This window comes from Heptranchias perlo, unplaced genomic scaffold, assembly GCF_035084215.1.
Source record: "Heptranchias perlo isolate sHepPer1 unplaced genomic scaffold, sHepPer1.hap1 HAP1_SCAFFOLD_1015, whole genome shotgun sequence".
NCBI classification, from domain to species: Eukaryota; Metazoa; Chordata; class Chondrichthyes; order Hexanchiformes; family Hexanchidae; genus Heptranchias; species Heptranchias perlo.
Window position 1 is genome coordinate 1 of NW_027138234.1, and position 21,373 is coordinate 21,373.

Below are 21,373 nucleotides of genomic sequence, written 5' to 3' on the forward strand. Positions count from 1 at the left end.
TGGGAAACTTGGAAGTAAAGTGAGCGCGTCAGAATCTACGACCGCAAATAAATTGAAGGCATTTAATTTTACTTTTGGGTTTTGCGTCTCCAAACGCGCAGCGGGCGCACTGCGCACCTGCATGACGTGATGTGAACTGAAGTATTTAAAGGGTCAATGCAAAAATGGATTATGAAGGGGAAAGGAGGAAGTGAAGCGATGGATGCACAGAAAGGAAAGGTAGTTCCCAGGCTCTCGGATGCAGTACCCAGGCTCTCAGATGCAGTTCCCAGGCTCTCGGATGCAGTTCCCAGGCTCTCGGATGCAGTACCCAGGCTCTCGGATGCAGTTCCCCGGCTCTCGGATGCAGTTCCCAGGCTCTCGGATGCAATACCCAGGCTCTCGGATGCAGTTCCCAGGCTCTCGGATGCAGTTCCCAGGCTCTCGGATGCAATACCCAGGCTCTCGTATGCAGTTCCCAGGCTCTCGGATGCAGTACCCAGGCTCTCGGATGCAGTTCCCAGGCTCTCGGATGCAGTTCCCAGGCTCTCGGATGCAGTTCCCAGGCTCTCGGATGCAGTTCCCAGGCTCTCGGATGCAGTTCCCAGGCTCTCGGATGCAGTACCCAGGCTCTCGGATGCAGTTTCCAGGCTCTCGGATGCAGTTCCCAGGCTCTCGGATGCAGTTCCCAGGCTCTCGGATGCAGTTCCCAGGCTCTCGGATGCAGTTCCCAGGCTCTCGGATGCAGTTCCCAGGCTCTCGGATGCAGTACCCAGGCTCTCGGATGCAGTTCCCAGGCTCTCGGATGCAGTTCCCAGGCTCTCGGATGCAGTTCCCAGGCTCTCGGATGCATTTCCCAGGCTCTCGGATGCAGTTCCCAGGCTCTCGGATGCAGTTCCCAGGCTCTCGGATGCAGTTCCCAGGCTCTCGGATGCAGTACCCAGGCTCTCGGATGCAGTACCCAGGCTCTCGGATGCAGTTCCCAGGCTCTCGGATGCAATACCCAGGCTCTCGGATGCAGTTCCCAGGCTCTCGGATGCAATACCCAGGCTCTCGGATGCAATACCCAGGCTCTCGGATGCAGTTCCCAGGCTCTCGGATGCAGTTCCCAGGCTCTCGGATCCAGTACCCAGGCCCTCTCTTGAGGTACTACTGGCTGCTGTGAGAAGCAGGAGGGAGGTCATCTACCCAAGTGATCAGAGGAAGAAACCTGCACCAAGAAGGCGTAGCTGGAGGTGGGAGAAGAGCTGAGCAGCAGGAGCACGGTGCCCAGGTCTTGGGTTTAATGCAGGAAGCAGTTTAATGACCTAAGCAGGTCAGGAAAAGTGAGTACATCTGCTGATTCACCCACATCCTGTGTTGTACAAGACTCCTCTCTCTCACTCTGTGTTAGCACGCCTACTCCATCCCATCACTCCTCACACCCTCTTAAGTTTCAGCATCAACCATCCTTCACTTTCTACGCACTTCCTCACCCCTGCATTTATGCATCCACCCCAATTCTAATGCAATGTGATGCATCTGTCTGATAGTCGCCCTCTGATGCATCTGTTTCATAGTCTGCCTCATCCAAAGCAATGCATCCATCGGGTGAATACAGCACCTTTAGTCACTCACAGGTCTGTTCTTTCTCCCCGTGTAGGAGAAGGGACCGCAAAATGCAAGGGAGAGGAGTAGGACTGTAGGTGGACCACCACAGATAGACGAGCTCACAGATACGGAGGAGGCTATGGAAATAAGTGGGACAGCTGCATCCCCATCCTGTCGATGCTCAGTCATTGAGAATATTTAAGACTGAGATCAATAGATTTTTGGACACTAAGGGAATCAAAGGATATGGGGATCAGGCGGGAAAGTAGATTTGAGGTAGAAGATCAGCCTTGATCTTATTGAACGGTGGAGCAGGCTCGAGGGGCCGTATGGCCAACTCCTGCTCCTATTTCTTACGTTCTTATGTTCTATCTATTGGAAATGGAGAGTCTGGGAACCCGCAGATGGTGACAGAACTTTAACATCCTTCACACATATGATGACTTTATTTCATTAATGACTGAACTCTGACGGACCTCAGTATGGTGATTGGCAAGACTGACACTTTGCCGATGAATAATTAATATCACTTTCTGTTGTCTTCCAGGGCCTTCATGCGCCCAAGAAGAATGTGGCAAGATGGACGACATCGATTCTTCAGAGGACCTCATTCCTTCTGTGGCCGCGTTGGAGCTGCGTTACAGTCGCGCTTCAAAATGCTGCTACTTTAACCTTCCTTCCGCCCCCAACTCACACTTCCTTTGGAGTTAAAATTATCCCCTTATTCTCCATTGTAAATCATGGTTGTATCTCTGCAGACAGAGTTCTGTAATTTTCTTTGGTATTGTGTGAATTCTGTCTTGTTCCACAGCTGCCTTCTGTACTAAGCTGAGTTTAGGTATAAAACGCTCTACCTTACTTAGAAAGTTGTGTGAGATATTATTTGACAGGATTTTTTTTTCTTTATCCATTCTCGGGATGTGGGCATTGCTGGCAAGGCCGGCATTTATTACCCTTTCCTAGTTGTCGTGAGAAGGTGGTGGTGGCCCTTCTTCTTGAACTATTGGGAGCTGTTTTGATACAACTGAGTGGCTTGCCAGGCTACTTCAGAGGGCAGTTAAAGGTTCTTCATCCTCAAAGGTGTTCAGAAGGCGAGAGAGAGGCAGAGGGAAACATCCCGACTCCAGAAAAGCATGCAGAATCTTCTCCTGCTGCAGTCGATGGGGATCGATGTCGGGGAGGAACTCAGAGGTGAAGGACCAGCAAGCCTCGCTCTTTGCCTCCGAGGCCTCCAAGATCATCTGCTCGCGTTTCTTCTTCCAAAAGGTGCACAGAGAGAGCTCTGTGATCAGAAGCCTGAAAGAAGAGGATAGCTCGGTCACGCCCTTTTATGCCGGACTGTACGACGCGAAGCCCACAGACAGCGTGGCCTCCCAGTCCTTCTTGTCGTCTATCACGGAGGTTCTAGACGACAGCAAGCGGGAGAGTCTGCATCACCCGCTAACCCTGGACGAACTGACAAAGGCCTTTCATTCCTTTGAGAAGAGTAAGACTCCCGGAAGCGACGGCTTACCAGTGGAGTTGTACTCGGCTCTATGGGACTGGATAGGCCCAGACCTGCTGGAAGTGTACGGGGGCATGCTTCTGGCAGGCGGCATGTCAGACTCCATGAGGAAAGGCATCATCACCCTCATCTACAAGCAGAAGGGGGAGAGGGAAGAAATCAAAAATTGGCGACCCATCTCACTGCTTAACGTGGACTACAAAATTTTGTCCAAGGTCATCGCCAATCGGGTCAAGTCAGCCCTGGAGGTGGTGATTCACCCCGATCAGACCTGCGCCGTGCCCGGCAGGAAGATCTCTGATAGCCTGGCGCTACTCAGGGACACGATCGCCTACGTACAGGACAGGGGGGTGAACACCTGCCTGATCAGCCTGGACCAGGAGAAGGCCTTTGACAGAATATCCCACATGTACATGATGGACGTGCTCTCCAAAATAGGGTTTGGGGAGGGAATCCGCAATTGGATCCAACTGCTCTACACAAACATCAGTAGCGCAGTTTCAATCAACGGGTGGGAATCAGAAAGCTTTCCGATCAAATCTGGAGTCAGGCAGGGCTGTCCTCTCTCCTCCGTCTTGTTCGTGTGTTGCATTGAACCCTTTGCTGAGTCCATCAGGAGGGATGCGGGCATAAAAGGGGTGATGATCCCAGGCAGCGGAGGCACTCAGGTCAAGGCCTCCATGTACATGGACGACGTCGCCGTCTTTTGCTCGGATCAGCAGTCGGTCCGCAGATTGATGAACATCTGTGACCAGTTCGAACTGGCCTCGGGGACCAGGGTAAATTGTACCAAGAGCGAGGCCATGTTCTTTGGGAACTGGACCGACCGATCCTTTGTCCCTTTCACCGTCAGGTCGGATTACCTGAAGGTGCTGGGGATCTGGTTCGGGGGGGCCGGGGCGTGCACCAAAAACTGGGAGGAGCGTATTTCCAAGGTGAAGCAGAAACTGGGACTGTGGGATCGACGATCCCTCTCGATCGTGGGCAAAAACCTGGTCATCAGGTGCGAGGTGCTCTCGGTGTTGCTGTACTTGGCACAGGTCTGGCCCATACCTCATTCCTGCGCCGCGACAGTCACCCGAGCCATCTTCCACTTTATCTGGAGATCAAAAATGGACCGTGTCCGCAGGGACACGATGTACAAATCTCTGGAGAAAGGGGGAAAAGGCGTGCCCAACGTGGCCCTCATCCTGATGGCCACCTTTGTGTGCGGCTGCATCAAGCTGTGCATAGACCCTTGGTACGCAAATACAAAGTGTCACTACGTGCTGAGGTTCTACCTGTCCCCGGTGTTGAGAAGGATGGGCCTGGCCACGCTGCCACGGAACGCTCCGTCCAGTTGGACCGTTCCGCCCCACCTGTCCTTCGTCGAAAAGTTTATGCAAAAAAACACTTTCGACCACCAGGCAATCAGTAAGTGGTCCGCACGTAACGTCCTCGAGACCCTGCGGGAAAAGGAGATGGTGGATCCTGTCAATTGGTTCCCGGAGCAAACTGTCAATGTCATTTGGCAGAACGCCTCATCGCCAGAGCTTTCAAACAAGCACCAAGACATAGCTTGGCTGGTGGTGAGAAGGGCCCTTCCCGTCAGATCCTTCATGCACTCCCGGACTCTCAGCGCCACTGCGCGCTGTCCCCGAGGAGGCTGCGGTGCAGACGAAACTGTCATCCATCTCCTTCTGGAATGCGCCTTTGCAAGGAAGGTCTGGAGAGAGATGCAGTGGTATCTGTTCAGGTTCGTCCCGAGCAGTTCCGTAACACAGGATTCTGTGCTCTATGGGCTGTTCCCGGGGACATACACTGAGACAGACATCAACTGCTGCTGGAAGACCATTAACTCGGTGAAAGACGCCCTTTGGTCTGCCCGAAACTTGCTGGTCTTCCAGTGCACGGAGCTGTCCTCGACCGAGCGTTGCAGACTGGCACATTCCAAGGTCCAGGACTACGTGCTCAGGGATGCACTGAGGATGGGTGCGGCCGCCGCAAAGGCTTTGTGGGGAAAGGCAACCGTTTAGAGCCTTCCCGCCATTGTAAACCGAGGGGCTGCAATCAGGGAAAAACCCCCCGGGCAGAATGTAAAATTCAAATTGCTGTAATGTACCTGTAATGAATCTGTAATGTACCTGTAATGAATCGGTAATCAATAATCTGTATTGATTGTGATGCAATGAGACACCCCAGAGTGTCATGAACTGTAATTATGCCCAATGTGTTCATTGAACTGTACTTGATGTAACCTGCAAATTGTAGGATCTGTATTGTGTACGTTTGGAATGTGATATGACAACTGTATTGTATGTTTTGCTGCAAATTTTATGAATAAAGTATATTTTTGGAAAAAAAAAAGGCAGTTAAGATTCAACCACGTTGGTGTGTGTTGGAAATGTGCTATTATTAATGCTACCAAGGGTTGTTAATTCTCCTTAATAATAGCTTCCACAAAGATTCGGGCCCAAGTGTGACCGAACATGCAATCTTTATCATAGACACAAGAACAACGTTCTAATGCAGTTATACCAAACAACATATTTATGTAGCAACGCTCTTTATAATAGTTCTATCAAATAAACAAGGATGGTACAAACTGTCCCTAGAAAGTTTCAAGTTGTACAAGCCTGTTTCATAGGGTGTGTGAGCCTCTGCCGTCCCGGGAAGCTGCATCCCAGTTTATATATCTTTCTGAAGCATATTTGCTTCTGGTAGCTTAACAACATAAGTCTCATGGTGTCATCTGTCCCGGACACTCCCCCCCCCCCCCCCAACCAGGGAGCCCATTGTTCCAGACACCTTTATCCATTCTATGGTGTTAACAATTGTCCATTCTATCTATCTTATGGGGTGGAGATGCCGGTGATGGACTGGGGTTGACAATTGTAAACAATTTTACAACACCAAGTTATAGTCCAGCAATTTTATTTTAAATTCACAAGCTTTCGGAGATTTTCTCCTTCCTCAGGCAAATGTTTTCTCCTTCCTCAAAACATTTGCCTGAGGAAGGAGAAAATCTCCGAAAGCTTGTGAATTTAAAATAAAATTGCTGGACTATAACTTGGTGTTGTAAAATTGTTTACAATTATCTTATGGGGGAGGAACATGCTCTTATCTTTCTGTTATTTTGATTGTTCGGATGTAGACATTTAAGATGTCTCATCCTGTAGATGCCAATCACAAAAGTTATATAATTAACTAAAGAAAGCTCCTGCTAATTAACAGGATTAGTCTGTGTCTAGGTTGTGAGCCTTTGATTATGCCTTGGGATGTTTTGTTATCTGTTTCTGACAATTGGTCTTCAATGTGTCTGTTTCACACTTCTATTGTCTGCAATATTGACTTTGCCTGATGGACTGAGGTCAGGCATATCATTTCCTGTGGAATGCTGGCTCCCTTTGTATTCTCACAGACCCAAGGCCTGCGTTTTGCTTTTTAGCCAAATGTCTGAAGCTTTGCAGGATGGGATATTTCTTAGTGTGAAACTGGAGTCACATATAGACCAGACCGGGTAAGGACGGCAGGTTTCCTTCCCTGAAGGACATTAGTGAACCAGTTGTTTTTACGACAATCTGACAGCCTCATGATACTTTTACTGAGACCAGCTTTTTATTTCCAGATTTTTAAAACAAAATTAAAATTCTCAAACTGCCAAGGTGGGATTTGCATTCACATTCTCTGGATTATTAGTCCAGGCCCCTGAATTACTAGTTCAGTAACATAATCACTAACGCACCGTACCCGTATCTGGAAAAAAGGACATCTGGGATACTGGGTTTGATGGGAAACAGGTAAGTTTGGGTTGGACACAAGTTTTATACTCCGGTTGATTTTACTATACATTGAAGTCCCTTTTTGGCTTGGCATCCATTTTTATCTGATTACATCTCTGTGAAGCACCTTGGGACATCTTTCTACATTAATGGTGCTATAGAAATGCAAGTTGTTGTTGTAGTGTATCATCAGATAGGTCTGCACTTTGCAGATATTTATTTCCACCACGTGACAAACTAATGGATATGTCAAGTAGAATGAGCAATATTTCTGGAATGGAAATGCTAATATGTGGCTGCCAATGGTGAACCATTCGTCTTCTGTTAATCTACATCCTCAGGGCTGAAAGGATGGATGAATAGTCTGGAGCTTTGCTCGATCACACAGCATTTATACAGAACTTTCCCTCAGGAGATTAAATGGACGGGTAGCATCCATGATAAGGTAAATTATACATGGGAATTAAAAGAGGTAAGCAGAGTCTATAATAGAGATTTTACATGGCATGACGATGGAAATTAATTGGGTGGTGTAGAGTCCATGGTAGATTGAGTGTACATGGTGTGTGGAAGGAGCAGTCTTGATGGGCTGAATGGTGATCAGGAGCAGAAACCCTGGATGATCGTCCCTTCCTTAACCCAGGGGACACTGTGACCAATTGTAGCCCCACTACTGCTGCCCTAGCTGAGATCAGCTGAGACTTTCATTCCATCACTCTGTGTTGGAAGGTTTGGAACTCAGGTGAATGGACACCGTCTCAGCTGAACTCCGAACTGAAGTGGTTAAGGAAATCACATTACAATACCTTTACTTATGAGTTTTGTCATCAGCCTCCACTTAAACAAAAAAACGCACAGGGACAGATATTCAAAAACTTTTAAGACAGAAACCCCAAGGAACAACTTTCAGGCTGATGTGGGAAGCTCGAAAAGGGTTGGAAAAGAGGGCTATGTTTTAGAACTAGAGGGTATAGTTGCAGGATAAGGGGTCAGCCATTTAAGACTGAGATGAGGAGGAATATCTTCACTCAGAGGGTTATGAATCTTTGGAATTCTCTACCCCAGAGGGCTGTGGATGCTGAGTCATTAAATATATTCAAGGCTGAGATAGATAGATTTTTGGACTCTAGGGGAATCAAGGGATATGGGGATCGGGCAGGAAAGTGGAGTTGAGGTTGAAGATCAGCTTTGATCTGATTGAATGGCGGAGCAGGCTTGAGGGGGCATATGGCCTTCTGCTGCTCCTATTTCTTATGTTCTTATGACAAAAAAGTCTCTCACACTGATGTGGTTAAATAAAATTCGAAATGTTGAGAACAAAGAAAAACAATTTATTAAAAAAAACATTGTGTATAAACAATAACTTTTCCAGTTGAAACATACGGAATTATAACACACATATACTCAAAGTTCATTGTAGAAAAGTAATTTACAATTTGAAAAGATTAACACTCCTTTGCTTCAGTAAGTGATTTTGAGTTTTTCTTGCTTCATTGTCAACCCCCAATGCGTGTCTCGCCTGACGTTGGACCGTGTTTTATACCCGGGGAAGGCACAGACGATTGGATGGTGCATTAATATCGCTGTGGAGCGGACTGCACCTTCTCTACAAATTAATAACTTTATCAGACCTAATAAAAAAAACTAAAGCTAACAGTTCTCTACTTAATACTGTAAACACCAATGTTGCTGCATGGTGTTCACCGCACTGCACACCTTTCCTGGAAGCTGCAGTAGTGGCACTAATACATGTTCAGATCAGGCTGTCCCTGGGATCTGAAAGGCCTGTTAAAACCGTACAGCCCTGCTAAATCTCAAAACACAACTAAAAATGGGCATTATGTGTTAATGTTTGCAGGGAATCAGAACACCTGTGGTGGATAGGTGTGAGCAAAGCAACCTTCTCCATTGCAACAACTATGCTTTTCCAACTTAAACCAGGATCCCACTTGGTGATCCAAGTTGGCCCAGGTGTGCTATCGACAGTCACGATTACAAAGCTATCAAAATCATAATGCTCCAAAAATTCAGGAGTTGCCCCTAGGTTACAAGAGGTCTTTTTTTTGCAGCAAAAGCTGCACAAGGCGTGGAGCTAGGTCCAAATCTAAACCCCTCATCCCTTCAGACTTGAATGCTCACAAACTAAGAGTGGGTAAAGCCTCATTTCCCTCACAGCCTCAGGCCACAGGTAGCATTGTGATATATTCCTAACAATGGATTTCCATAGCTGGACTGTGCAGTCAAAGACCTTGCTAATAGATGCTGGCTGCAGTATTGTGATGCACAACTCACTGGACTCCTTGCTCCTCAATATGACCGTAAATACCCTGTTTGAAGGGGGTATTTTCTATTCCACCTGAGTCCATTGTTATGAAGTAAAACAGGTTACAGTAAATGTACTTTCAGTTCCAATGACAACAACAGAGTCTCTAGCATTCCTAAATGCATTCAGTGTTCAATCTAACTCACAGTATCAATAAACAGTGCTGAACTCCCAAACTGCCGCTCGTGGGCCATTTTATATTAAATAACCATGGCTCATTCCTTACTTCCTATCATTTGTCTCTGGTTACAACCAACTTATTCTTTGTTCTAACTGCAGCAGCTGATTGGCCACGTCACTGGGAAGGTCGTTGTTGACTTGTTCTTCGAAATATTTTCTGATCTCTTCTATTTCCTCTTCCCAGAACTCTTTCTCAATGCTGAAGAGCTCGTCCATGTTGACATTACTCAGACCCTTGAGGTTCAGGGCTCCGTCTGCGGGAATGAACCCCAAAGGAGACAGCTTGGCGCACTCCTCTCCCTCGATTCTCCGGAACATCCACTCCAGGACCCGGGAGTTCTCCCCAAAGCCCGGCCACAGGTAGTTGTTCTGCTTGTCCTTGCGGAACCAGTTGACATGGAAGATCTTGGGTAGTTTTGAGCCGGCCCTGTGCTCCATGCTGAGCCAGTGCGATAGGTACTTGCCAAAGTTGTACCCGAAGAAAGGCCTCATGGCGAAAGGGTCGTGCATAATGACCTTCCCTGAGAAACAGACAAAAGGAACAGTGAAGAACTGGTGCCAAGGGTGACACGGGAATTATCCGAGTTAACAGAACTATGATTTACTCTGAGTCTCACTGTTACTGCTGTACTCTGTGTCCCACTGGTACTGCCGTTCTCTGTGTCCCACTGTTACTGTACTCTGTGTTCCACTGTTACTACTGTACTCTGTGTACCAGTGCTACTGTACTCTGTGTCCCAGTGTTGCTGTTCTCTGTATCCCAGTGTTATCACTGTACTCTGTGTCCCAGTGTTAGCACTGCACTCCATTTTCCAGTGTTACTGCTATGCTCTGTGTCCAGTGTTACTGTACTCTGTGTCCCAATGCTACTGTACTCTGTGTCCCACTGTTACCACTGTACTCTGTGTCCCAGTGTTGCTGTTCTATTTTTCCCAGTGTTACTGCTGTAGTCTGTGTCCCACTGTTACTACTGTACTCTGTGTCCCAGTGTTGCTATACTCTGTTTCCCAGTGTTACTGTGCTCTGTGTCTCACTGTTAGCATTGCACTCCATTTTCCAGTGTTACAGCTGTACTCTGTGTCCCAGTGTTACTGTACCCTGTATCCAGTGTTACTGTACTCTGTGTCCCAGTGTTACTGTACCCTGTGTCCCAGTGTTACTGTACCCTGTGTCCAGTGTTACTGTACTCTGCGCCCCAGTGTTACTGTACTCTGTGTCCAGTGTTACTGTACTCTGTGTCCCAGTGTTACTGTACTCTGTGTCCCAGTGTTACTGTACACTGTGTCCCAGTGTTACTGTACTCTGTGTCCCAGTGTTACTGTACTCTGTGTCCCAGTGTTACTGTGCTCTGTGTCCCAGTGTTACTGTACTCTGTGTCCCAGTGTTACTGTACTCTGTGTCCCAGTGTTACTGTACTCTGTGTCCCAGTGTTACTCTCGTACCTTTGTGTTCTGCTGCAGCTGTAGCCTCTGATCTCATGGCTGATCCGATGAAAACTCCGTGCTGCCAGTTCAACGCTTCATACACCAGAGGGACACCTGGAACGTAACAGAAAGTCTTTGAAATAATGGTCTGCTACGGACTGCGCTGTTTATTTGTATTTTTCAATTCTATTGCACAAAGCTGTCCCACTTTCAGCCTTTTACCTACTGTGAGAGTTCCTGTACAATAATAGCGCAGCTGCCAGGCTCTGTGTCTAATGTTTATTTATGTTGGTCTATTGATTAAACTATTGTACCTTTTGGCCTCCGTCCTCCAAAGATAATTCCTTCAATGGGAACCCCTTCAGGAGACTCCCAGTCCGGGTCAATGATCGGACACTGTCTGGCGGGAGTGCAGAACCTGGAGTTTGGATGAGAACACGGTTCCCCATCCTCCGGCATCCACTGTTTGTTTTTCCATGAAGTCACTGTGACGTCGGGAGGCAGGGTTTCATTGATTCCTTCCCAGTAAACACCCCCGTCACTGGTCTCTGCCACATTGGTGAAAATGGTGTTGGTGCTGATGGTTTTCATTGCATTTGGGTTTGTTTTTACGGACGTTCCAGGAGCTACGCCAAAGAAGCCATTTTCTGGGTTGATTGCTCTCAGGTTCCCTGTGGGAAGGGACGGTATGATACTTATTAATAAACTCATCGGACGAGTGTTCAACCCAAACGGATACTTTCCCATCTAATTATTTCACATCGGCCTTAAACTATAGAGCGATGTCAAGACCAACAAACCTTGTTCATCGAATTTCATCCAGGCGATGTCATCTCCCACACACTCAACTTTCCAGCCAGGTAATGTCGGATTCATCATGGCCATATTTGTTTTGCCACAAGCGCTGGGGAAAGCAGCAGCAATGTACTTCTTCTGGCCTTTGGGATTGGTTACTCCCAGGATCTGTGGAGGGAGAGGAGAGGCTGATGAGCAGCTGATTCCTGTGCACTCACCCTGGGCTACAGCGTCCTGTGCAACCTGACTAAAGAAATGTAGCATGGGACAGTCAGTGTGCGTGTTCATACTGACACAGACTGAGCAATGTGTCACCATTAAATATTCCTGCTCCGTCATATCTCCCATGCTGCACACCCGATCCCAAATGATTCAGTGCTTTGAAATTATAGCAGTAAAATAAGGACAATTAGTGTAATCTAACCTAAATTTCAGACATTATTAAGCTCATTGTCAGTCAGTGTGAGACTGAGTAACATCACTCATTGCCTACAGTCTCAGTGTGATAAGCAGGGTTTATACTTCAGAAGTTTGTTTCTTTCACATGTCAGAGGTATATTACTGATAAACTACAGCTGCTGAATATCCACTTTAATCGCTGCTCCAGCAAAGAGTAAATCCTGTCTTCTTACCAGCATATGCTCGGCCAGCCAGCCCTCTTCTTCAGCAATCCTGGAGGCGATCCGCAGAGCGAAGCACTTCTTCCCCAGCAGTGAGTTACCTCCGTAACCGCTCCCGAATGAAATAATCTCCCTGCGCTGAGGTATGTGGGCGACCAGTGTCAGCTCAGGGTTACAGGCCCAGTTATTGACCAGTGGCTCTAAATACAAGAGATGGATTGTCACCCAAAGGTTCAATATAAAGCTGTTTGATCAAAATGTAGGACCCCCTTCCCCTCTTCACCCCCCCCTCCCCTCCGACCCCGCACCCAGAGAGCAATAACTGATCCAAAGTGGCAGGATCCAAACTCACTCTTTAGTGGCAAAGGGCATCCGACTGAATGAAGGCATTTCACAAACTGGCCATTGCCCAGGGTCTCCAGGACAGCTGATCCCATGCGAGTCATGATCCTCATGCTAGCCACAACGTAAGGTGAATCCGTCAGCTGGATCCCAATCTTGGACAGAGGTGACCCCACAGGTCCCATGCTGAATGGAATCAGGTACATTGTACGGCCTAGGGATTTAAAGGAAGAAACTTAATCATGAAATTGTTCTGGGCTAGAATGTGACTGATGTTTAAATTCTTATGAACCCAAGGTTAAGCTCAGGTTTGGCTACATTTCCTGCTGTCTACTACGGCATTTACAGAACTACAGACGGAACAAGAGGCATCGTGAGTAATGGCAAGTCAAAAATCTCATCAACGGATTCAGACATGGTCATAAACCACAAGAGTGGAGCTCAGGGAGTTTCTATCTGTTATCCAAACCCCAAACTCCCTTGTATCTGTTATTTGTTCAAACTGTAGTGAACACAGTGGGTGGGGGGAGGGGGTTTCTTTCAATTTTGGTTGCACTTTTGATTGTCATTTGCCACCATCTGTGTCTCACATCATCCTGCCAGCTACTGACGCCCCCTGGAACAGGCAAACATCTTAACTGCGGTGCTGTAGTTTGGGCAGCAGAACAGTGCAGTCGGGAAGTTTGTCTGCAATGTTGGTAGTTGGAAGCTGTCACAGCCAGCACCAGAGATCCTGGATCGTCCAAAATAGACTGGGAACTGTGTCAGGTATCCTGGGGTTGTAAGGGAAGCAGGTGGACTGAGCACTTTGTGTAAATGAAGCATGATAAGGTCCAGACTGAAGAGTCAATAACCGTGATATAATCACTGCACGTTTGTTGAGCAATAACTCACAAATCAATATCCAGAAAGAATAGCCCAGAAATCTCCCTGTTTCAATTAGTGTCTATACCTTTCATACACTCTGGGAAGCGTGCATTGTAAGCCTTTTCAAATTCCTTCTCCGACAGCCAGCGCCCGAGCTGGCTGACTCCGTTCTTTGGTATGGGAATGGTATCCCTCTGTTCAGGGGTCACGATCACGGTTTTACTCTCCACTCGAGCAACATCCCTGGGGTCCGTGCGAGCCAACCAGCTGGAAGTGGCAAAGTTTGTCAGATTCAGTTATGGTGATTAAGGCGAGTGAATCCTCATCACAAGTAGAACCTCAATAACACATCACTGCAATGTGTGGTGATTCGGGATTGAGGGCGGAGACCTGGGGCTGAGCCCAGCTATTACATTTGGCCAATCTGTCCATGATCTGAAATCCCTGTACAGGACGGTGATATTTCTATAAAACCCCTGTTTTGGGATTGAATGTAATGCATGTGTGTGAGGTGAGGCACTGTGGGAGGTGGGGGGAGTGGACTTTGTGCTGTGTGTGTTCTATCTTCTCCTGTTGCGAATGTTGGTGAGTGTGGCGAGCTGAAGGTTTACTGCACTCTTGTCCTGAGTACAGTGAAGCTTGTTTTTTGATTGGTATCATTGAGTGTTCATTACTTAAGAATCTAAATCAAGCAATGAACCCTCATCCTTTTATGTAATTAGCTTCTTTCACCACTATTCACTCCTGCAACTGTTGTCCTACAAATAATTTACTTGTGTTTTCCTTTAAGTCATTTCACAGCCACAGGAAATCACTCCCTTTACCAGCTGGTGAAGGGCATTGGATCTCTGTCCATTCACCTCTGGGGCATGAAGGGCACAAGAATGTGAACATGTGGGCAGCAAATCTGCCGCACATTGGCACTGAACTGGCAACCTCACCAACAGCTGGTGCTATGAATAGAAATGCCAAATTGGTGTAGCAGCAAGAGTCCTCCTGAGGTTGGGGCTGAGGCACGTTGGTGGGACAGTGTAGAGGGAGCTTTGCTCTGCATGTAACCCTCTTATACCCGGCCTGGGAGTGCTTGTTGGTGGTGCTGGATGACAAAGGTTAAAAATGGTGGGCCTAAAATTGACAAGCTCAATAAAATTTCATCAAAAAACATCGGTTGGAAGAGAAAAAAGCTGCTCACCAGTTCTGATACTTGCGTAAGCGTTTGATCATCCCCTGCTCCTCCATCAGGGACAGAATCTGCCTGTTCTCTTCTTCGCTCCCATCACAGATGTGGATGCTGTCCGGCTGGCACAGCTTTGCACTTTCTTCAACAAAGTCTCTCACTGCAGAGCTCAAAGTTTTCAGATCCCCCTGGACCACTTTCAGAGGCAGCGGGGGCTGAGACTGGAGCTGGGGAGCCATGTCTTCTCCGAGAAATGGACCAGCAAAAACCTGCAAAATAACAATGACATCACTGCCGAGAGTGGTCGGAACGAGCTTAGTATCTTGATTATGCCAAACTGTTCATATGAACAGAAACGAAGAAAATGAAAGAATTATTATACCCTGTTTTCTCATGCAGGCTGTTGTCCTAAATTTACATTTGCAGAATGCATGGATTGTTGGAATAATTTTTCAGGATAAAAACTGGACAATAATAAAAAATTATAATCTGGTGAAATTTGTATTGAAGGCGAGATGATTGCTGCTGTTTGTCTTGAAGCTACATATTGTTCTGAGCAAAAGAAATCTAGAGGCAGTGCGAGAGACAGAGAGTGAGAAAGCGAGGCAGAATAAAAATGGAAGTAATAAACAATTCCCAGTAATATGATAAAGTAAATGGCAATAAAAATACACTTGGGTCAAAATAGCAAAATGCCCCTCTTGTTCCTCAAAACTGTCTGTTCACACAAACACTCAACAGTAAGCTGCATCGCAGTGTGTTCACTTACTCTGCTTGCTGGGTCTGTCTCAGAGCAGTTTCAGTCGGCCGGTTCGATTTCTAGCTTCTTATTCTTCTTTCGAGTAACCTGAATTCTGAAGTTCTTCAGGTGTCTGATGAGCTCTCTCTATGCTGCCTGAGTCTTTAAGTACAGAATTAGAGTACCTCCCATCACTTTGGAATAAGGGGGCTTGTCATGTTCGTCATTGATAGTAAACACACCTCCTTGAGAACGCAGTTAATACGTAATTCAGTGACAGCAATCTGTACTCTTAATATCTATTCCAACAATCAGCGATCAATAGCTTTGAAAATGTGCAAGGGCCACACCTCTTCAATAATGCGGTTAATATATAATCCAGTCAATAATCTGTTTCAACAGTCAGTGATCAGTGGCTGTTAAGACATGCTTGTTTTTCATTTCAGCTGAGGTTTGCAAGTTGCAGCGGTTGCCAAATGTTCTAGTGTCAAGACTTTGGCCCAGCTCTGTTGCAACAGTGAGTGTTGTTTTCTGATCCAAAAGGTGTTGCATGTGACTTATGGGATGACATTCCTTTTGTTCAGACAGGGCTATCGCTGTTGCTGATGCTCCAATCAGCTCTTTGCAAAGCCAGGCTACACCTCCAGAGCTGAAGGGCCGATAACATGTCTGCTGGTTGGCTAGGAGCTGGGGGCCCGACTCAGGTGTGGATTCAAACCACTGCAACTGTGGGGCTTAGAATGGAATAAAATAGTGAAAAGACTTGCATTTATATAGTGTCTTTCACGACTTCGGGAAGTCCCAAAGCACTTTACAGCTAAAGAAGTACTTTTGAAGTGTAGTTACTATTGTAATGTAGGGAACAGAGCAGCAAATTTGCGCACAGCAAGGTCCCACAAACAGCAGTGATAATGACTAGCTAATCCATTTTAGATGTTGGGTGAGGGATAAATATTGGCCAGGACAACGGGGAGAACATCCCTGCTCTTCTTCGAATAGTGCCATGGGATCTTTTACGTCCATCTGAGGGCAGATGGGGCCTCGGTTTAACGTCTCATCCGAAAGATGGCAGTGCAGCACTCCCTCAGTACTGCACTGGAGTGTCAGCCTAGAATTTGTGCTCAAGTCTCTGGAGTGGGACTTAAATCCATGACCTTCGGACCCAGAGGAAAGACTGCTATCATTCACAAGTGAGCCAGCATCAACTGCCATCTGTAGAAGAGCGTTCTAAATGTCTCCCACCCTTTGCATGTAGAAGCATTTCCCAACTTCACTCCTGCACGTCCTGGCTCTAAATGTTAGGCTATGTCCCCGCGTCCTAGTATTGATGTCTAGGACACCTTCAAAAACGGTTACAAATGTCTCGGTAGCCAGAGGCAATAATCCAGCCACTAACCTGTAAATCCTGCATGGTCCCTTTAAATAGCGCCGGTGGGGGGGTCCTCCAGGCACGCTAAGACACGTGCAGATGGTTGGGGTTAAGACTGTGTGTTGAGTTGAGCGTTAAGTCCCAAAATGGTGTCTATCACTTTAAATCAGCGTTGCACACTGATTGAAGCCATTTTCTCCCTACTTTACATGATTCCAGCGTTTCTTATCTTCGCCTGTGCAAACTCCTATACCAAGATGGTGTCCGGCGCACGTCACGCAAGAAACATGTGTGTGCATCCAAGACGCCATCGTGGATGTCCGAGAATCCACGTAGCGCCGAAACAACAGGAAATTCACCCCCTTGGTATTAAATGTTATCAAGGGAAGCAGTGGGGAAAGAAAAAAATTGACCACAGCATAAAAGATACTGGAAAAGGTTTCAAGGGGTATTGGTGTTTGTGATTCCTTAGTGTAAGGCTGGCTGCACGGTGATGGTGGCTGAGGGATACTGGGAATTCAACAAAGATTACATTGGGATGTCAGGCTGGGGGACAATGTTCAGGACTGTTTCTGCAGGGGGAAAAGACCTTTCAGGAGAAGTTGGATTGGATTAAACACTGCCTCGTCATGAGTATGTTGATGCTAATGGTGTGATGGCAAGTCCTCAAACTGTGCCATGCATTCGCACTTATCTGAGCCTCTTCCTAAGCTTCCTCCTCTCTCTGATCCAAAGCCATTCCTCTGTGGACAGCAAAGTAATGAAGAATGCAGGATACTACAATCACAAAGAACACCTCGGTGGAGCTGTACAGTAGCATGATCCCTGAACCATCCGGGCAATAAAATTTCTGTTTGAGCAGGCAGATGATATGCCCTAATTGGGCCCTGGTGGCAGGATGGGCCTCATTATATCTCTCTGCTGGTCTGTGTGGATTTCTCACTGGCGTCAGAAGCTATGGCTCCAGTTGGTAGTCCTGGTCTCCTACCAGCCATCCCTTCAGTGCTATCTGTCTCTTGAACAATGGTGGGACTGTGGACTGCCTGAGAGTAAATGAGTTGTGGCTGCTCCTGGGATACCTTGCATCGACCTGCATGGTTCGATGGCAGTGATCACAAACAAGCTGAACATTGCTACAGTTGACTGAATGATACTGCTGCATCCTGGGAAATTAGGAACACGGCACATGCTCTGACTGCACAATCAAAATTCAGCTGACAAAGCCACAAGGCTGGGCAAATATATCAACTCCATGTCCAGGCTTTTGGGAGAGGCTGAGGCCTACAAGTTAAAACTTTGATGAAGGAATTAAAAGACACAAAAGCAATGCAATGGATAAATGTAATCTTGTTATGGTGAAATTTGTAATTTTGTTTAAACTCTTATTTTGAACATTAGAAATTTTAGTTACTGAGGAAAAAATGGTGGCTGAAAAAGAATTTCAAAAAGTATTTTGGTAACCAGGGAGCCAGATCGTGCAATCCGAGTTATGAGTTTACACAAGCAAGACCCATAATAAATGTGGACATAGGAATTTACAATGGAGAAAGTTGGCACAAAAACTGTGACAAAAACATGACAACAGGAAGTCAGGTGGTGCAGACAGGAAGTGCACACTGACGTAAGATTTTTTAATGTATTATGGAAAGATTATATAAATAGAGTGTATTATGGAGCTGATTCCCTGATCGTGGGGAAAATCCTGCCACAATCTCTATGCCTCCCAACCCTGCTGGATTCAGTGGGGTCACTTGATTTAAAGTGTTTCTTAGGTGCTCAATGGCAATAGGTGAGCTGGGAATTAAAGCAGCACCTCTTAAAGGGGCTGCTCCACTTAAAGAGGTGCAGTCTACCTTTGAATGGAATCTGAATGTGGTGGTGAAGATGTCTGGAGCAACTGGTAGAACCCCCACCCCTTCACTGAAGAAAGCATGGAGGTCCTGCCAGATGAGATGCAGCAGAGGAAGGTGGACATTTTTGGGACTGAGGGGACAGCTCTCCCAGGTTCACCAGACATAAGAACATAAGAAATAGGAGCAGGAGTACACCATTCGGGCCCTTGAGCCTGCTCCGCCATTCAATCAAATCATGGCTGATCTTCAACCTCGACTCCACTTTCCCGCCTGATCCCCGTTTCCCTTGATTCCCCTAGAGTCCAAAAATCTATCCATCTCAGCCTTGAATATAATCAATGACTCAGCATCCACAGCCCTCTGGGGTAGAGAATTCCAAACATTCACGACCCTCTGAATGTAGAAATTCCTCATCTCGATCTTGAATGGCCGACCCCTTATCCTGCGACTATGCCCCCTAGTTCTAGACTCTCTAGCCAGGGGAAACAATCTCTCAGCATCTACCCTGTCAAGCCCCCTCTTCTTTGCCCTTTATGTTCTTTTTCTCTTTTTGTAAGGGATTTCCATGCTGATGCAGCTGGCACCAGAGACAAGCAGGAAACTGGCCCCACCCTATAAGCAGCTGTCCTCAGCTTACAGACACTACCACAGAAACATCCACCACTGGGGAAATTATAGAAGGCAGCACCTGGTACCAAGCACTACTGAGGAGGAGCAAGTCGAGGTGGCAACAGATGAGCAGTAATGGGAGGAATGGAAGACTTTGGCTATCCATCCAGTCACCTGCTGCTTGAACAATGCAGGCACCATGGACTGGTGCCAAATGAAGGTATCATAGCTGTCACTGGGGTATTGCACATTCACCTGCAAATGTGTTCTTGTGGTCCGACACCACTGATGGAATGAAAGCCTTTTTCATTGCTCTTCAATCCATCGGTGTTTTACTTCTGAAAATCAGTCCAATTTTACTCAGTGCACCTTCACTACATATTCATGGTGCACCCCAAGCATTATTAGACTGCTTTCTGGGTAGCCACCTCTAGGGAGAGGATAATCCAGTGCTTAAAGGACCATGTTAGTCATTTTGTGTTCTTAACAATGTGGCTCACTGCAATGTCTGAGGCCGGTGCTTCTTCAGGGTACTGAGCCTTTAGATTTGAAGACTCTTCTGTAATCTAGCAAAGGAGGGCCCAGCTTTTTCATAGAATCATAGAATCATAGAAGTTACAACATGGAAACAGGCCCTTCGGCCCAACATGTCCATGTCGCCCAGTTTATACCACTAAGCTAGTCCCAATTGCCTGCACTTGGCCCATATCCCTCGATACCCATCTTCCCCATGTAACTGTCCAAATGCTTTTTAAAAGACAAAATTGTACCCGCCTCTACTACTGCCTCTGGCAGCTCGTTCCAGACACTCACCACCCTTTGAGTGAAAAAATTGCCCCTCTGGATCCTTTTGTATCTCTCCCCTCTCACCTTAAATCTGTGCCCCCTCGTTATAGACTCCCCTACCTTTGGGAAAAGATTTTGACTATCGACCTTATCTATGCCCCTCATTATTTTATAGACTTCTATAAGATCACCCCTTAACCTCCTACTCTCCAGGGAATAAAGTCCCAGTCTGTCTAACCTCTCCCTGTAAGTCAAACCATCAAGTCCCGGTAGCATCCGAGTAAATCTTTTCTGCACTCTTTCTAGTTTAATAATATCCTTTCTATAATAGGGTGACCAGAACTGTACACAGTACTCCAAGTGTGGCCTCACCAATGCCCTGTACAACTTCAACAAGACATCCCAACTCCTGCATTCAATGTTCTGACCAATGAAACCAAGCATGCTGAATGCCTTCTTCACCACCCTATCCACCTGTGACTCCACTTTCAAGGAGCTATGAATCTGTACTCCTAGATCTCTTTGTTCTATAACTCTCCCCAACGCCCTACCATTAACGGAGTAGGTCCTGGCCCGATTCGATCTACCAAAATGCATCACCTCACATTTATCTAAATTAAACTCCATCTGCCATTCATCGGCCCACTGGCCCAATTTATCAAGATCCCGTTGCAATCCTAGATAACCTTCTTCACTGTCCACAATGCCACCAATCTTGGTGTCATCTGCAAACTTACTAACCATGCCTCCTAAATTCTCATCCAAATCATTAATATAAATAACAAATAACAGCGGACCCAGCACCGATCCCTGAGGCACACCGCTGGACACAGGCATCCAGTTTGAAAAACAACCCTCGACAACCACCCTCTGTCTTCTGTCGTCAAGCCAATTTTGTATCCAATTGGCTACCTCACCTTGGATCCCATGAGATTTAACCTTATGTAACAACCTACCATGCGATACCTTGTCAAAGGCTTTGCTGAAGTCCATGTAGACCACGTCTACTGCACAGCCCTCATCTATCTTCTTGGTTACCCCTTCAAAAAACTCAATCAAATTCGTGAGACATGATTTTCCTCTCACAAAACCATGCTGACTGTTCCTAATTAGTCCCTGCCTCTCCAAATGCCTGTAGATTCTGTCCCTCAGAATACCCTCTAACAACTTACCCACTACAGATGTCAGGCTCACTGGTCTGTAGTTCCCAGGCTTTTCCCTGCCGCCCTTCTTAAACAAAGGCACAACATTTGCTACCCTCCAATCTTCAGGCACCTCACCTGTAGCGGTGGATGATTCAAATATCTCTGCTAGGGGACCCGCAATTTCCTCCCTAACCTCCCATAACGTCCTGGGATACATTTCATCAGGTCCCGGAGATTTATCTACCTTGATGCGCGTTAAGACTTCCAGCACCTCCCTCTCTGTAATATGTACACTCCTCAAGACATCACT

At 46.7% G+C, this 21,373-nt stretch overlaps 1 protein-coding gene across 1 annotated transcript; it reads right to left on the reverse strand.

Moving 5' to 3' along the window:
* Positions 1-8,144: 8,144 nt before the first annotated feature.
* LOC137307496 (phosphoenolpyruvate carboxykinase, cytosolic [GTP]-like) lies at positions 8,145-15,447 on the reverse strand. The gene is made up of 9 exons (XM_067976837.1): positions 15,332-15,447; positions 14,578-14,831; positions 13,471-13,652; positions 12,529-12,732; positions 12,189-12,376; positions 11,562-11,724; positions 11,076-11,432; positions 10,780-10,875; positions 8,145-9,858 (listed from the first exon to the last, which is right to left on the reverse strand). Exons 2-9 carry the CDS (start codon positions 14,799-14,801, stop codon positions 9,404-9,406), a joined length of 1,869 nt encoding a protein of 622 aa, XP_067832938.1. The 5' UTR covers positions 14,802-14,831; positions 15,332-15,447; the 3' UTR covers positions 8,145-9,403.
* Positions 15,448-21,373: the final 5,926 nt, after the last annotated feature.

What these genes read in the sequence shown, in the direction of transcription:
- LOC137307496 (XM_067976837.1), bottom strand. Translation starts at nt 14,801, where the DNA reads ATGGCTCCCCAGCTCCAGTCTCAGCCCCCGCTGCCTCTGAAAGTGGTC. An exon ending in ATGCCCTTTGCCACTAAAGA is followed by an intron (nt 12,377 to 12,528) that starts GTGAGTTTGGAT and finishes TCTTGTATTTAG; the next exon opens with AGCCACTGGTCAATAACTGG. An exon ending in AGCTGCAGCAGAACACAAAG is followed by an intron (nt 9,859 to 10,779) that starts GTACGAGAGTAA and finishes TCTGTTTCTCAG; the next exon opens with GGAAGGTCATTATGCACGAC.